The sequence below is a fragment of the Rhinatrema bivittatum genome, chromosome 5 (assembly GCF_901001135.1).
Source record: "Rhinatrema bivittatum chromosome 5, aRhiBiv1.1, whole genome shotgun sequence".
NCBI classification, from domain to species: Eukaryota; Metazoa; Chordata; class Amphibia; order Gymnophiona; family Rhinatrematidae; genus Rhinatrema; species Rhinatrema bivittatum.
In genome coordinates, this window is record NC_042619.1 from 116,371,775 (window position 1) to 116,389,005 (window position 17,231).

The 17,231-nt window shown below is 43.3% G+C and overlaps 1 protein-coding gene across 3 annotated transcripts in view; it reads right to left on the minus strand.

Annotated features, from left to right (window-relative positions):
• Window positions 1-16,968, minus strand: part of LOC115092159 (phosphatidylinositol 3,4,5-trisphosphate 3-phosphatase TPTE2-like) — a 90,287-nt gene extending 73,319 nt beyond the window's left edge. The window contains exons 1-2 of one of the 3 annotated variants that reach the window (XM_029602776.1): window positions 16,777-16,968; window positions 3,894-4,021 (exon numbers count right to left, since the gene is read on the minus strand). In XM_029602776.1, coding sequence (XP_029458636.1) covers window positions 3,894-3,976 — 83 coding nt within the window. In that variant the 5' untranslated portion in view covers window positions 3,977-4,021; window positions 16,777-16,968. Of the gene's footprint in view, window positions 1-3,893; window positions 4,022-16,495; window positions 16,727-16,760 lie in introns of those variants that run through there. The other 2 variants (XM_029602777.1, XM_029602775.1) reach the window with 2 other exon arrangements.
• Between the last annotated feature and the right edge of the window lie 263 nt (window positions 16,969-17,231).

Sequence of the window (17,231 nt, forward strand, 5' to 3'; positions counted from 1 at the left end):
TACTCCAAAGCGTATAACATGTCCATGTGACCAGAACGATCAACGCTGCATCCTGAAAAACCTCGACCACACTGTAAGGATGCCCTCGAGCTGATGTCATGAGATCATTAAGCAAATGTTTAGAGCAGGGGTCAGGAACCTATGGCTCGGGAGCCAGATATGGCTCTTTTGATGGCTGCATCTGGCTCGCAGACAAATCTTTAATAAAAAAGTAAAAATCTAACAAAATCCCCCACCCTCCTGACGCCCCCCAAGACCTGCCAAAAGTCCCTGGTGGTCCAGCGGGGGTCCAGGAGCAGTCCGGGAACGATCTCCTGGACTTGGGCTGTCAGCAGCCAGTAGTCAAAATGGTGCCGACGGCCCTTTGCCCTCACTATGTCACTGGGGTCGACCAATGGTGGCGGTAGCCCCTGTGACATAGTAAGGGCAAAGAGCCGTCGGCTGCCAGTAATCAAAATGGCGTCGACGGCCCTTTGCCCTTACTATGTCACAGGGGCTACCGCCGCCATTGGTCGACCCCAGTGACATAGTGAGGGCAAAGGGCCGTCGGCGCCATTTTGACTACTGGCAGCCGACAGCCCAAGTCCAAGAGATGGCTCTCGGACCCCCGCTGGACTACCAGGGACTTTTGGCAGGTCTTGGGGGGGGGGGGGGGGGTCAGGAGGGTGGGGGTTGTAGTAAATTAATTTTGGAGGTCTTGGGGGGGTGTCAGGAGGGTGGGGGGTTTTCTTAGATTTTTACTTTATTAAAGATTTGTCTGCGAGCCCTGGACCCCCGCTGGATCACCAGGGACTTTTGGCAGGTCTTGGGGGGGGGGGGGTTGTAGTAAATTAATTTGGCAGGTCTTGGGGGCGTCAGGAGAGTAGGGGGTTGTAGTTAGTATGGCTCTCACGGAATTACATTTTAAAATATGTGGTGTTCATGGCTCTCTCAGCCAAAAAGGTTCCCGACCCCTGGTTTAGAGAGTGGGGGATGGCCAAACGGGGGTCCTCTTTTCAGAAACACTGTCTTCCTGCAGCCTGTAACTTTGCTTTCTTACTCATCTGGAAGGGACAAATAAAAAGGAAGCTCAGTTAGGAGTCTGCTGTCCTTGGAACAGGATGACCTTTTCCAGTTACTGTCCACAGGGAAATTTGCAATATCCCAAACTATGCCTGCCATTTGTTAAGAGAGTGCTAGCAGTGCAGGTTTTCCTCCTGCCTTCCTACACACCAGGAAACTGAATGGGAATTTGGATTTTTCACTGCAGAAAGAAGAATGCACATGTTCTGATCAAGCAGAACCTCGCTCCGTGCTTTCTTTAAAAAAAACAAAACAAAAAAAACAAAACACACAATCAACATGACAGCTAATCTGCAATTGCTCAGCCACAGGTACATGGCGTCACGATATCACGTTCTGCGCTTTTTGGGAGAAAAAAAAGCGCATAAAACTTTTACATCTTCTAAATCATTTCTGCTAAGATCTCTCCCCTCTCTGGGTTTCTCTTTAACCCCTACCAGACCTCACACCTAGAAGGCTGGTACTCCACCAACTGCTCTCTTTTACGGCCCATCAGGGCAGACAGGAGTAGAGAGACGTGGAAGCCATCAGAGCTTTCTGTAAGCCATGTTGTTTTCATTTACTTTTTCTCCAAAAAATTTTTTTAAAAAGTAAACCGTGCTCTACAGCAGCTCCATGCACTGGCAGAGAACACAGCTATGTCGAGACGCTTCTTTATAAAACAAAACTTGTAATGGCGGCAGACTTATTGTACTTGGGGGTCTCCTGCCTGCTGGTGGCGAGCGCTGGGCACAGGATGGCAGTGACATGCTGAGGCCCCTAGGGGAGAAGGGAAATCAAACACTGCAGTAAGGGGGCACTGGAGAGTTCCGGCTCTGAGGCAGCTCCCCCTCCAGCGCAGAATCCAGACCAGACAGGCAAGAAAACGGAAGAGGAGACGCATACAGGAGGCAGAAAAAGAAGAATAAAGACAGCTCCTGGCTATAGAAGCTTCTGTGATGTCTCAAAGCTGGACAAGAACAAAAAGCTAAATTTTAACTGCAATAGTAGCTTTTCATTCTTCAAATGCCAGTTAAGCGTTCTTTCATCCTAAGCAATAACTGTAGATGGGAAATGGCATCAGAAGAACGCCATCAGCCGCCAGGGGAGATACACTTCGCTACCAGCTCTTTCCATGGCTGGCAGTGTCACAGAAATGTTACAGCACGGGACTAGGAAACTTGGATTTCTAATCATGTCCAAGTGACTGACTGACTTGACGGTCAAGCAACCCCAAGATTCATCTGTTATAGCACCAGCTAAACTCCAAAGAAAGTATAAGTAGTATTACTGGACAATTTTCAAAACCACGTGTTTTGATGCAAAGTCCAATTTCCAGAGAAATTACGCGCATGCTTTCCCTTTCAAAAATGCCACGGTGGGGGGGGAAAAAAAAAAAAAAGATAAAAAGTACCTGCAGAGATTTGCACTGTGTTCTTTTTCCTGCAGATTCTAGTACATAGCTTTGAAAATGCAAAACACAACACACATTGTTGCCTTCCCCTGTCTAAAGCTGCCCAGGAACTCTACAAAAAAAAAAATAAAAAAAAATGCAGGTAAAAAAAAAAATAAAAATAGATAGGTGCACTGGGGAACCCCATGCCTAAGTCTACCCGTATACAGAGTGGGCAATTACCTGAAGGCCCTTCTACTCAGGTAAGCGGCCAACGACATGGGCTTTTGAAATTCACCTCTCTCTTTACTCATCATCAATAGCATTTTTCTACAACAGCAAGTGCCTTAAGAGACAGTACAGCAGATATTAACTGCCAGGAAACTAAGACAGATCGATTCAATCTTCAGATCCCTCACTGCTATGTTCCTAGCTCGCTCTGCGAGTGCTAGCTAAAGTGGAGGAAGGAGAAGAGAGTGTAAGTCTTCCTGCAATGTTTACAGTCAATACTGGGCACTTTATTATTGTCTTCTTATCCAAGGGTACTGGCATGAACAATATTTGTACTGTATATAAGAGGATTTTGATAGCACTTCATCAAGAAGTACTTTGCTTTACCAAACATCCCAGCAGCTCACGCACCTAGTTCGTTACTGAGAGCAATGCATGGTTATTTTATTTATTTTACACAAAAATCGGCCGCTGAGTCAGAATGAAAGAGAGATAAAACGAGTTTCCTCCTGCTCCTTGGAGATCACAGCTGAAAAAGCACCGGGGCTGGGATCTAATGCCCTGAGCCTTCATGGCTTCCCAGAGATTTTCCCCCACTTGTGTGTGCCTGCTAAAATTATTTTAGTCTGATCATCGCAATGACAGTACTCAGCCAAGGGGCCACTAGGTGTCACCACTGCACAACGGTCATGACTCCCTCCCGCTAGCGGCCGTGAACGCAGCCTCCACGGCATCACCGGTCACGGCCGATCCAGGGCGCAGAACATCTGAACCTGGGGGGAAAAAAACCCCCCAAAAAACTGCACCCTGGTCTCTCTGCACACATTAGCGCAGCACTACCAGTGAGCCACCAAGCCAGTCCTGGAATTAGGCATAGGCAATACAGGGCACCAAAGTTTTTTAGACATCAAATACCCAGGCCAAGGATGAGCTTGCTCCAACAATCCATTACAAAGGTGTACTGCTATAGCACTCTAGGACTCTGGAGGGGAGGTAGAGGGACCTCACCTACTATCTGATCTCCAGGGTCTCCCACTCTCTCCAATCCTGCCTATGCGCAAATCCTAAATCTGGCCCTGCCACCAAGCCAGCCCAAATTAAAAAAAACAAAACAAAAAACAAACACCTTAATGCACACCTTGTATCTTCCCTCACAAGTTTATAAGCAACCGAGAGCACTTTAATAAGTAAGAGATACTGTATTAAATGATGGTTCTTGATCACTCACCCATTAATTTCAGAGGAGCACGACCTTGGGTCATATTTCACAGATGGCATGTTGCTTTCCACGGCTATCTCCGTCTCCTTCATGTCAGGTCCAGCCAACTAACCATCTAACGGACATCCAGAGCTATGCTGAAAAGCAGAAAGAAAAAAAAAATCTGAACTAGCAAGGTGTAGGTGAATACCCTTTGCCAGGGTGCTAGCGTAGCTACATTTGACAGGCTGGCTTCGGAGTGTTCCACACTCTCTCTCTCTGTTTGGTTGATGGCAGGAGAGTTGGTTTTTGTCTTAGAGTACAGGGTGGATCTGAATTCAGACTGTAGGCAGAATGTTGTTTTTCGTGGTAGATTCAGAGGAAGACGCATGCAGTGAGAGCAAACTGGATGGGATCACTCTGAGCTAGTTACACATTAGTGACTACAGATGCAAACAAACAAAACAAAAGAAAAAAAAATGCCCTCACTCAACTTTCTCAACATGCATTTGAAACTGGTTTCTGACCGGTCTCAAAACGCGTTCTGCGAGAGTCAAGACTGTTCACATCAAAGTTTGAACCCAATTGTGTAAGGCAGTTAGCTGAAGACTGTACCATGTTTGTATTCACTCAATCAAGGGGAAGAGTGTGTGTAAGTTACAGCTTTGTGTTTGTCAAATATATTTTAAACAAGTATATAAAGTATACTCCAATTAAGTGTATGCACATGGGAGTGGAGATCTTGTACAGCATGAGTAATGACTGGCAAGTGCACGCTAAAGCAGCCAGAGCATGAAACAAACAATGAAACTCCCCAAGACAGAGGGCAATACCATCGCCCAGGAACTTTTGGATTGTGATACTGTGAAATCTCAGCTCATTCTGTTTGGCCATTCATCTCCTGAAACTAGGTCAGACAGACAGACATGATCTCCCCATAAGCCGTTGATGTGATACTTCCTACAAGAATGCCTTAAAAAAATAAATATATATATATATATATATATATATATATATATATATATATATATATATATATCTCTCTAATTAAAGAGATGCTAAAACAGATTTCATTTTTGCTCCCTATTCCACTCTGCTTCCAGTTTCCCTGTACTGCTTCACTAACCTGCAGCACAAGTTAACACATTATTTGCCACAGGCCTCCTTACTTCGAAAGGGGCCTAGCCATTAATACATTTGAGTTAATGGTTACTGTGGTTAGTGAATCGGCCCCTAAATTACGCAACAGAGCCTTCCGCTGGCCTGCAATCTTACTGAGTTTGCAATTTTCACAGGGGAACCGAACTCCAAATTAACATTCCTTCACTTTCGCTCCCTGGGTTGTGAAGGATCACAGTGCCAGGAAGGAGACCGTCCCAGTCACTGTGCAACAATAACACTTAAGTGGCTGGATTTAGGGTTCTGGAAGAAGCCATGGTGCATGAACCCTGCTGCAATGATTGGTCTAATTGAGCTCGGGGGGAGGGGAACCACAGGTAATTGCCAGATCCCAGTTCTGGCTCCAACTGAATTCAAAGGAGCAAGAGGAAACGGACTCCCCCCCTCTCCCTCCACCACCAAAAATAAAATAGTCTGAAGGCACAATTTGATGGCCAGGTGACAGCGTTTTATGCTGCTATGCATGGCCACAGGAGTCAGCCCCTATTACTTTAACCAGTGAAAGGTGGGTTGACACTGCACCTGCTGGCTGGCGGAAAGCCACACTTGTCCTGGGTTCCCAAGGGAACTGAGGTCTGCACCTTTTTTCCCCCAGAGGACTGCTGCTTGAATGGAAGGAAGCTCATGGGGTAGTAACTCCAGTTAGGCACGGGTTCCAGTTTAGCTGGAAGCCAAAGGAAAAGAAAGGGCTGTTGATTACCCTCACTCTGCCCCTCCCCACTCCCACAGAAAAAAAAAAAATATATGTAGCCCCTCTTCTAATATTCAGCTGAGAAGGCAGGGGGTCACACTCAGTTTTGAGGCTAAACCCTTGCACAGTCCCAAAGCCCTGGGGTGTGGATTGGAGAAAGGGAGGGGGGGGGGGGGGAAGGTAGACCTCTAGGGCCCAAGGAGCAAACCTTTCCAATACTTCATGAAAAAAAAAATCCATGCTACTCGCTCTTCCTTTGATGCTTTCACTTCCATCTTAATCACACCAAGATCAAACTGTTCAAGTGACAGTCCCATCCCCCCCTTTAACCCCAACTGGATCAACTCAAACCCCTCCAGACAGCACCAGGTCAGCTCCCACTAGAATGTCAACCAGTCCTTGAACCCTTTAGACCCTATCCCCCAATACATGATCTAGCCTCCTGGTTAGTCATCATAATAAATACCACTCTAATCCAAGACTTCCCATCCTACTCACTTAAAAGGAGTTTATCAAACCCATCCTGAAGAAACTAGGCTCTGATCCAAAAATAAACTTGACAAGTCTCTGCTGGTCTCAAATCTTCCCTTCTGATCCAAATTAGTAGAAAAATTGGTTTATCTCCAGCTCCTAGAGTTCTTAGAAAAGGGGAAACATTCTGCATATATACCAAGCCAACTTTAGGAAAGGCAATCACCAACAGTATTCATCTTAATGCAGACTGCCGATCACCAACTGATGATCCAGCGCTTAAGAGACACTGGTATCAAATGCACAGCCCTTAAGTGGTTTGAATCTTTTCTGTTTAATGGAACACATTATCTCATGGCCCAACAAAACATCCAGTTCCAGGGACCTCACTTGTTGAGTGCCACAGGGCTCTGTCTTGTACCCAATTCTCTTCAATATTTATGTTCATCCAAACTGCAACCTCGTTCAGTCCTTGAACATCTATTGCCATTTATTTGCGGATGACATACAACTCTGCATCAAATTGGAACCCAACCATACTTCATCCATTGCTAACTTCAACAATTGTCTTATAGAAACAGTCTAAAGGCTTTACAACCACAAGCTCAAATTAAACCCCCTCCAAATCTGAACTCCTCTGGCTAAGCCATCAAGACCATCCCCTTCAATTTTTACTTTCCTTAAGTACATAAGAAATTGCCATGCTCGGTCAGACCAAGGGTCCATCAAGCCCAGCATCCTGTTTCCAACAGAGGCCAAACCAGGTCATTACCCTTGTCAGGTACCACCTTATAACCCAAGGATTCAGTGTGAAGTTAAGGGGTCCAACTTGATCACATTCTCATGATGGAAACCCACATTTCAAAAGTGGTGTGGACATCCTTTATCTACTTACATCAGATCTGCCAACTACGTAACTACCTTGACATACAAAACCTCGTTACTGTGACACATGTAGTAATCACCACCAAATTGTCTATAAGTCTCCATTTAGCAGCACTCAAATACACTCTGAAACGCCTCCAACTCCTACAGAATATAGCTGCTAGAATCTTGGTAGGGACAAAGCTTCTGACCACATAAGACCAATCCTGCATCAGCTGCACTGGCTTCCAGTTCAAAGCAGGATCAAATTCAAAGGACTCTGTTTCATCATGAAACGTGTAAAACAGGCCCTCGAATATATCTCGCCCAGCTTTTCTCCTACAATCCCAAAAGAAAAAAACTCCAAACCTCCCAAATGGCCCTACTTTCCTCTCCTCCTTTGACTATTGCCAGATCAACTTGTACAAGACTTTGTGCCTTTAGCTGCAATGTCCCAAAACTCTGGAACACAGTACCACGATCCATATCTCACTTTCCATTAAAAAAAAAAAAAGCCAAAAAAACTAAGGCATAGCTGTTCAAATAGGCCTTCCTCTAGATTCCTCAGCAGAGACTTAAAAATTGTACTGATTTGATCTCAGAACTTTGAGCAATGACTACTATAACAAACATCTCAGGATTCCCACGTATCGCTCTAGATCCTTGGATCCTACTGCAGGCACTACTTACACCTAGTAAATATCTCGGTCTTCCTAACTCCGCCCCCATTTTACCTTTCCTTCTGGTTCTTTGTTCTAGAAAGAAGGAAAACCTTGCATTGATACGGTAACCACACTATTCTGGCACTGTGTGATTTAAGCTGATTGTAATCCACCTTGAGGCCATTCTTGGTAAAAGGCAGAATACCTAATGTTTATAAATAAATAACGTCTCAAGAGGTGTAAACTGGCTGAATGTAGGTGCAACTTGTACTCAGAGTTCAGTTCAGGGTCTGGGACTGTTTTCATGTTCTCTTTGGTAACCACTTAGCTTATCAGGAAAAGCCAGAGAGAGAGAGGGAGAAACAGTTTATTTGTTTTAACCAAAAATATAATTTTATTTATAGAACTTAAACTTGAAATCTTGTTTCTTCATCAATCATGAAAATAATATTGTCAAGTATTCATGCAAATGAATTTTTGTATAACTCTTTCTGATTTTTGTAAAAAGAAAAACAAATAGAATTTCCCAATTGCCCTGTCCTCAGAATTCAGACTTTTTGTTACTTGTAACTTTCTTTCATGATAGGGATCTAGTTCCTGATGTAAACTTCTTTAGGAGCATTCTTCTGACTCCAGTGATTTTAGGAGCCCATTAGGCCATCTGAAAGGAAAGTTTCCACAACTCAAGCCCTACAATCTATTGGCCTCTGGTCTACAGTTATCTTGTTGGTTTGCTGTTTGCTCCAGGGTCTATGTAGGACTGAGAAAAGCCATTTACCAGCTTTTAGCATAAGATTTACATTCTATTAACTTGTATTTCCAAACCATTATAATCAAATCACTTCATGTATTTTACACAGATTTACATCTGTAGAAATGTAACTTTATCCGCAAGCGAAGCAGATACCATCAGTTGGGCTTCTTGAAAGGAAAGTTTCCACAACTTGAGTCCTGTAACCCACTCGGATTTCCACTGGCTTCTAGCCTACAGGTTTGCTGTCTCCTCCGAGGGTCTATGCAGAACTGGGAAAATCCCACAAGCTATCTGCATTTATTCCAAGTGCAGTCTCTCCAACTACTGATCATGGGATTGTTCTTAAGCATGGCTGCCGTAAGGTGACAGTATCCAACTAAGAATGCTCTAAGCCCTTCTCAAAGAGAACCTCACAGAGGCCGATATTGAAAAGTTAAACCATTTAATATTGCTGCTAAGCAATTTAGAGGGATATCTGTGATATTAAATTGCTTATCCGAAGCACCACAGAGCTTTCTAATATTTTTCATTTCCCTGCCATAATTCTTTTTTTTTTTTTCCTTATGTTTATCATCTGCCTCCCTTCGAAGACTCAAGGTGATATACAAATAAGAATTAATAAACAGTTAATTTTAAAAAAGATAAAATTTATAAACTCATCACATAAGCCATAAACAACCCCAACATTCTCAGATCCAGTTATTAATCCCCAACACAAATAAAAACTCTCACAAAAGCTGGGCCCATACAATGGAATGCTCTACCACATGATCTGTGCCAAGAAACTTGCCAAAGGATGTTCAAGAAAAAGCTTAAGACATGGCTATTCAGCCAAGCGTTTCCTTGAAGAACTGAATGTACCCCACCAGACTCTTTACACCTCACAACATCATTTAATACAGTTATTGGTTTTGCTGTTACTTTATTTTGTTGCTATTGATTCCCTTCCTCTACCCCTTATTTGACTCACTCTACAGTTGTTTTTTCCTGGTTAAAATCTCCCTGTTATATGTACTTCCAACTTTAGTTATATGTAAACCGACGCGATATGATGATATTTCATGAGCAGCGGTATATAAAATCTTATAAATAAAATAAAAAGCATGGACAAAAAAAAAGTTTGCAGATGTGCCTAAACTATGTAGCCAAACACAGTTCTAAAACTCAGGGGGGTAAGGAGTTCCACATGACAGGGCCAGAAAAGAAAAATTGTTTTTCATAGTACCTTTAAATTTTAACTTGAACTGGGAACCTTTATCGAGAATCCAGAGTTCTACAGGGTTCTTGATTATCCTCCGTCCTTTTTCATTGGAAGTTTTATATTTGATTCCCATCTAACTTTTTCATCGCAAATCAGTAAGGTAGTCAAGACCTCCTTTTTCTCTGCAGAATCCAAATGACTATTTTTTTTTTATATATATATATAAAAGGTCTCACCACTGCTTGTTTGAGCTGAATTGGAAAGCAGCCCTCTAATAATGAGAGTGAAAACCCCATTACTGCAATTCTAGTACATTTAGCAGGCACAGGGTCACTTGGTGAGCCACTTGGCTTAACAGATATCACAAACCTCTAGTTTCTTTACATGATCTAGGATGAAAAATCAATTTAGCCACCAGAGACAGTACAATCTCATCTGAATCAATATTCTTTACACTGCTAATCTCTGCTTGCATCCCAGTCTCATCTCCATCAAAAGGAGCCCTCGATTCCATAACTTCTGTTCAAAAGACTGAGCAAATGCATTAGGAATCTGGTAAATTCCCTGAAATTGGCTTACATTTCCTGCATAATCATTTTATGAGGTACTGATTAAAGTTTAGAGGTTAAATAAAAAACTCCTTTACCCTATCCTTAGCTTAATTTAATTTCTCTGAAATACATATTTTTCTTCACTGCTCTACAAGCCCCGTGAACTCAGCTCTCTCAGTATTCAATTGAGTCTGAAGCCATTTTCACTCTAATTTGTGCCCCTTTATTTTCAAAGAACATAACTCCAATGAACAAAAGAACATTTTTTTTTATTTAATACTCTCCAAAACCTTCAATGGGACTAACTCGTTAAAAATATCAGACAGACAATGTCTTGTGCCAGTCAATCAGTTCTGGAGACTTTCCAACACTACCAAAAAAAAAAAAACAACCCAGAGATTTTCTTATAACAGAGTTTCTTATAATGACATTCAATCATAGAGGATTTGACATAGAAAGAATCAAACATTTAATTTTAAAGTAAAGAATCTGAAAATGATCTGACCATCCATTCCCAAGAGAAAAACTTTAGACACTTCCTGAGCCTGGAAGAAAATTGCATCCAGTGTTTGCCCCTTTTTGAGACTGGGTTCATAAATCAATTGAATAAATCCACGGGCAGCTGGCATTTCTAAAACTTCCACTACAGGTGAACATTTAGACCCAAAATGAATAATATAATCACCCATAATTATGAGACTAGGAAACTGCAGACTAACATCCATCGAAACATGCAATAAAGCTTGTAAGGAACTCTTTTCATTTTGAGAAGACGGACAAACCACAATCAACCATGCTTTTAAACTGGAAGCAGCTGAAGAGGAACGTGTTATTAATGTAAGCTTATGATAAATATAGGGGATCCCTGAGGGAGTGATGGCAATTGCAGCTACTACATAAAGTGAACGGATGGGCAGACTAGATGGACCATATGGTCCTTTTCTGCTGTCATGTTTCTATGTGATAGAGGAGAATGAAATCTTCATAGGGTTATTAAAAGTACGAGGGAGCATTCTACCACACAGATCATTGAAACTGGCTCATCTCCCATTTAGGCATCTTACAGCCAGCGCTTTTTTTCAGAAGTTTACTTGCCAGTACTGAGCACAGACATCTTTTTCTTCTATCCGTTTGATTTGTCCTGTGGTCCCTCAAAAAAAAAACCAAACTAAAAAATCATGCAACCTGCATGAGTGTACCAGCACTTTTGTTCCCCAGAAACATATAGCACTGCTTACAGAAAAAACTGTCCCATAATGCAAGGAGGTCAACCCTGATCCATGAATCACACTTCCAACAGTGAGCTGTAAACCAATCCAAGCATAAGAATAGCTAAAAATAAAAAAAAACCCTACATTTTTAACTCTAAGCCCTATTTTGCACCGGTTCTGAACTTCTCTAGTACCAGCTGGCTATTGGTGATGTTGGGTTTGGTGTCAGTTTTATAGGCTAATAAAGTTATTTTAGGGTACAGGATACAGCTGGGGACTGAAGAGTATAAACATTCAGTATTGTCAGTTTGTGTTTGTGATAGGAACCTTGGTGTGTGGAGAATCTGCAAAGGTTTTAAAGATCTTAGAGGGATAAATGGATGGATACACTTTTTATGGAATATCTTCCCAGTTAACTACAAAATATATGTAAAACATTCAAACAGGCACAGAATCAGTTTAATGAAACTTCTTTGGTTCAAATTCCTAAATACTTTGGCCTGAATGAAGCACCAGGATCTGACATATAAAAGGATATGTGTGTCAGTGGTAGGATGATATACCATCTTGACAGAGGCTGTGATCAAATGATAAACCCAGGTCAGGATTGGCCTCTTTGGGTATAAGTAGTGTGAAAGAATATGCCATCCTTTCTTAAACTAGACGCTTATAAATAAACAAAAAAAAAAAGCCTCTCTTACAAGATTTTCTCCTCACTAATTACCTTCTCTAGTTCAGAGATATAAATTTGTTTGACTAATATGAACAGGTGAGCTTTATCCTAGGAACTACGCTGTTTCCATAAAGCCCCTGTAACATTCTCATACCCTGTGGCATCCATCTTTCCTCAGTGGCCAATAGGTGGTGCTGCTGCCAGCACAGTGCCAGATTGGCAGGTTAAGTCATCTGAGCCTCAGCCCATCTGTGTCCAGTAAATCAACCAAAACATTCCAACCAGAACTAGTTGTTAACCCAATTCAGAGGACATACAGTCATGCCAGAGTCACCAAGCGACCCAGTTCGAGGGGGGAGATTTTAGGTTGGATTCCTGACAAACTCCCTCCCCTGCCCCCATCCTGATGCAATGGTGTAGCTGCAGCACAGATTTCAAATGGAAGAAGGCACTACAAATACCACAATGCACTGGGATATAAGGTCACAAACCAGGACTGACCAAAAAGTCTCCCTCCTTTATTGGGTCATGTGGCAGTTCTGCTCTGTGAAAAAACACAGGAAAGTAACCTTGAAAAGCAGCAAAGAACATTCTCTGCCATCCTGCTTTTCATTTTGTATCCTGGCTTTCCTGGCCAGCAAGAAAACCAGGAACTGAGTTGGGCACATAGGTCCTTTGGAATCAGAATGGAGTTTTGGAAAGGCTGAAGCGGGAGGTATAAAAGTGTGGGGTTTTGACAGGTTTTTGCTCTTTCTTCCCCTGCCCTTTCCTGTACAGGGTAGGGTATAGGGATCTCCAGAATATGTGAGCACCTGGAATACCCAGCCTGTGAGGTGAGAAGCCCAGAGACCCTGCAAGAGAAGAGGCCAGAGGCCAAGAAGAAAGAAGTGGAGTTCCCCCTCCACCTTAAGGGTTGGGACAGGAGTGGAGAAATCTGGGATGTATTTTATATGTGCTTAGACTGATATTTTTCAGTGTGAAGTTAACTGTTAAGGAAGCCAATGTTTCTGACTTGTTCAGTGATGCTGTATATTTATGTGCATAGTTAATGGCTAGCTGGATCTTCCAGAACATTGAAGTTAATGTTTGTTGGAATTTGGATACAATATGCGAGCATTCATTATTCTGCCATGCTGGGCTATGGACAGAGTCAGATGTGCATGGAAGGGAAGTTTTCCCTGTCTTAACAATTGGAGTAAAAAAAATGGGAGGAGTGCCTCAAGGCTGTCACCAAAATGGCCACGTCACCCTGTGCATGATTGAGTTGATAGCCCACAGTATAAAATTTGGAAGGGATGACCCAGTCTCATATTGGGAGTCCCATTCCATCATTTTATGTGCCCCCGTTAGGTGGATTACACCTATATCCCCTATCTCATTCATGGGACTCATTCAGCTATGTCTCTGTGCAGCAATAATATTTAGGTCTGACTCTGCCATTAAGGCTTACATATCTGGAATTTCTTTTCCCTTACCTATGAACATGTGTGCTCAGAGCCTTCCAGCTATTTCTCCTCACTATAAAGCCTCATACCTGCTCCCCTCATCTATCTTGTTGTTCAAGAGTAGCATAGCGAGCTCTTCACTTTTGTATTTTATTCGTCAATCTTCATTTGTTCGTTGGAAGTGACAGCCTGAAGCAATTGGCTTCCATCTACCACCCTCATCCTCTACTTTAAATACCTTGTCCATCTATATAATCTGAATTTCTCACCTGGGATAGGTTTCCCTCTCGCAGAAAGATGTAATCCACCACTACATTATAGCCTTTTATTGCTTCATATATGGCTCCAGCCTCCAAAATTATCTAATTAATTTGTTTAGGTCCAGCCAAGATTCAGAAGAGCTTCATCATGCTGAGGCCCCAGTGCATAGTACAGCTGAAAGTCACCTACATAAGTATGATATTGCAAACCAGTGGCTCAGATCAGTTTCCCCAGGGGCTATACATAAATTTTAAAGCAGGGGATGAAATACAGCCCTGGGGAACCCCCATACTCCAATTTCCAAGAGCTAGAGGCTCCACAATCTTCACATGGCAGCGATCTACTATCTAAAAAGGAATACCACCAGCCTGTGATGCCAAGACTTTTTAAATGACCAAAATGAGTTGCCATATTCTATGGCATCGAAAGGAATAGAGAGTTCTAGGGAAACTAAAACAGAGTCCTTTTCTCTATCAAGATTTCTCCTCAGGTCATCAGTAAGCGAAAGAAGGTCATTCTTGGCACTAAACCCTTCCTGAAGCCTAGTTGATTGCTCTTGCAACACTGTAAAAGCAGGCAATCTCAGAGAAGAGATCCAGTTCCTCATTGCTCACTTTCAGAGATAAAAGTAGTAGCTAATTACCTGGCCAATAACTGTTCATGGACTTTCCTCTAGGGACCTTTCCAAATCCCTTTAAACCCAACTCTGCTAGATGCCATAACCATATCCTAACACATTTGACTACTTAATAGCGAGCAGAACAGCAAACCACTTTCTCCAATTTGTTTTAAATCTGCTACCTGCTAGTTTCATGGTGTATCCCCTAGGCCTAGTACTATTTGAAAGGATAAATAATTGTTTCCACCTCCCACATTCATGATTTTATAAACCTCTATCATCTTCTCCAAACTGAAGAGACCCAGCATGTTTTGCCTTTCTTCACAAGGGAATTTTTCCATCCCTTTTACTGTTTTTGTTGCACCTTTGTCCTTTTTCTAGCTCTGCTGTATCTTTCTTGAGATAGGGTGACCAGAACTGCACACAATACTGAAGGTGTGCTCATACCACAAATCTATACAGAGGCATCACAGCCTCCTTCCTTTCCACATAATTCCTAGCATTCTATGTGCTTTTTTTGATTGTCCTCTTACACTGATCTGAGGATTTCAATGTATTGGCCAAGACGACTCCAAGATCCTCTTCCTAGGTAGTTACTCCTAATATGTAACCCACCACTGTATTCCTATAGTTTGGATTACTTTTCCCTATGGGCATCACTTTGCATTTGTCAGAATTCAATTTCATCTGCTATTTAGATGCCCAGTTCCCCAGTTTTGCAAAGTCCTTCTCTAGTTCCTCACAATCTGCTTGTGTTTTAACAATTTTGAATAGTTTTGTGCCCTCTGCAAATCTGATCACTTCATTTGTTGCTCTCTTTTATAGATCATTAATAATACTTTAAAAAAAAATTGGACCCAGTACAGATCCCTTGGGCATTCCACCGTTTTCCTGCTAGCTGAGGATCCCAGTAGGCTTTTCTCCTTTTCTTTTCCTTCCAAATGTGCCCATAATTTAATATTAGAAATTAAGAACATGCCATCCTGGGTCAGACCAAGCCCAGCATCCTGTTTCCAACAGTGGCCAAACCAGGTTACATGTACTGGCAGAAACCCAAACATTAAACACAGCCCAAGGTAATAATGCTGGCAACATGCAGTGGCCATTCCTTATTGATTAATAGCAGTTTATGGACGTCTCCTCCTCCAGGAAGCTATCCAGCTACACCAACTGCCTTCACCACATCCTCTGGCAATGAATTCCAGAGCTTAATGATGCCTTGAGTGAAAAAGAATATTGATAATAGAGTTCCCCCCCTCCCCCCCGAAGGAACCTGCCGTTATAGGATTATTTGGCAGGGACAATCACACAGACTGAGGACTGTTAAGATGTGCAGACCTTCCAGAAGAAAAAAAAAAAAAAAAAAAAAGAGTGCAGCGAGGAAATCTTGAGATACGAAGTTCAGCTGAAATTGAAAGAATAAATACCCAAGGAAGATGTGGGGCGGCAAAGAGACCGTTAGAAAGGAGAATCTTAGCCAAGCAGAGGGCCAGGAGCCTGCAAAAGGGCCAGTTACAGGGAACATCGTGTATTGTCCATGAGGCAGAAACCAAACTCACAAAATGACATGCTTATCGCAAATACTGTGCATTTAACTGTTTCTTATCGGTTACTCCCTTTCCTGTTGTTTCGGAGAACCAACAACCGTTTACTACATTTAGAGAAAGTTGCACGTTTGCAGTTTCCCCCCGAGTTTGAGTGATCGCTTCTGTACCAGTGCACCAAGAGGACACAGTGGTAACGCAAGGAAAGTCTCGTACAGTCCATCCAAGCACGAACAACGTTACAGCAAAGTCATTTAACCAATACAGTTTCCGAGAATCTGTTTCTCGAACATAGTTTACAGCAATATAGAGGAAGCTAAGCAGGCGAGGCTGCCCAGGTAGGGAAAACCTGGAGACCAAAATGAGAAAAAACAATGGCATTTCTGGTCCCAACAGATTCTGAGAAGCAGCCGCCTACAATCACGGATTGCTGATGGTAGACGGAAGATCGGCCAGAAAAAAAGAGCAACGGGCAGGAAGAACGTCAGATCCTAAAAAAAACTTACAGTCAACTGGGGTCCACCGATTTCTCTTCGGAGTTAAAGCAGGCTCGCATAACTGGAAGGAAATAGTGCGAGGAGGAGGAGGCAAAGTTTGTAAAGCATTTCCAGCGAGATCACAGCTGCAGCTGGTTAGACTCACTCCCCCTCCCTCCTCCTCTCGCCCCCAGACGAGCCTTTCCCCTTCACTGGAGGCCGGCAGACATTCCTGCTCAGAGATGTGCAAAGTCAGCACAGCAACTCCCCGCCCGCCCAGAGGGTAATTACAAACCGAGCAGCCCCCTCACCGCCTCCCAGGAAGGTGTTCGGGGGGCCGGCCCCTCCTCTTTCCTTCGGAGATCCTCCCTCCCTCCCAGCGCCGCCGGGAGGGGAGGCGCAATCTTCGCGGGGCAAAGGTTACTCCGGATCGGCGCGCGAGGCTCCCGGCGGGCCGAAAGGTTTCCGCTTCCCAACTTTTGATTCCAATTCGTGCAAACAATCCGGTCCCACCCCTGGCTCCGGCGGCCTTTAAAAATCCCCCCTCGCTCGCGAGCCGAGGTACGGAGGGGGGGAGGGGCCCTGCCCATCATCTGACCGCTGCAATCTGTCCGGCCGAGCCGCTGCGCATTGTTACTGTTTGTGGGGAAAGGAGAGCGGAGCAGTCCCGATCGCAGCCGGGATGGCTCTGAATAACACCGGCAACAGTACTAAGCTGCCCCTGTAGAAAGAGGTGCCGGCGGCATAAACTTGGAGGCTAAAAATC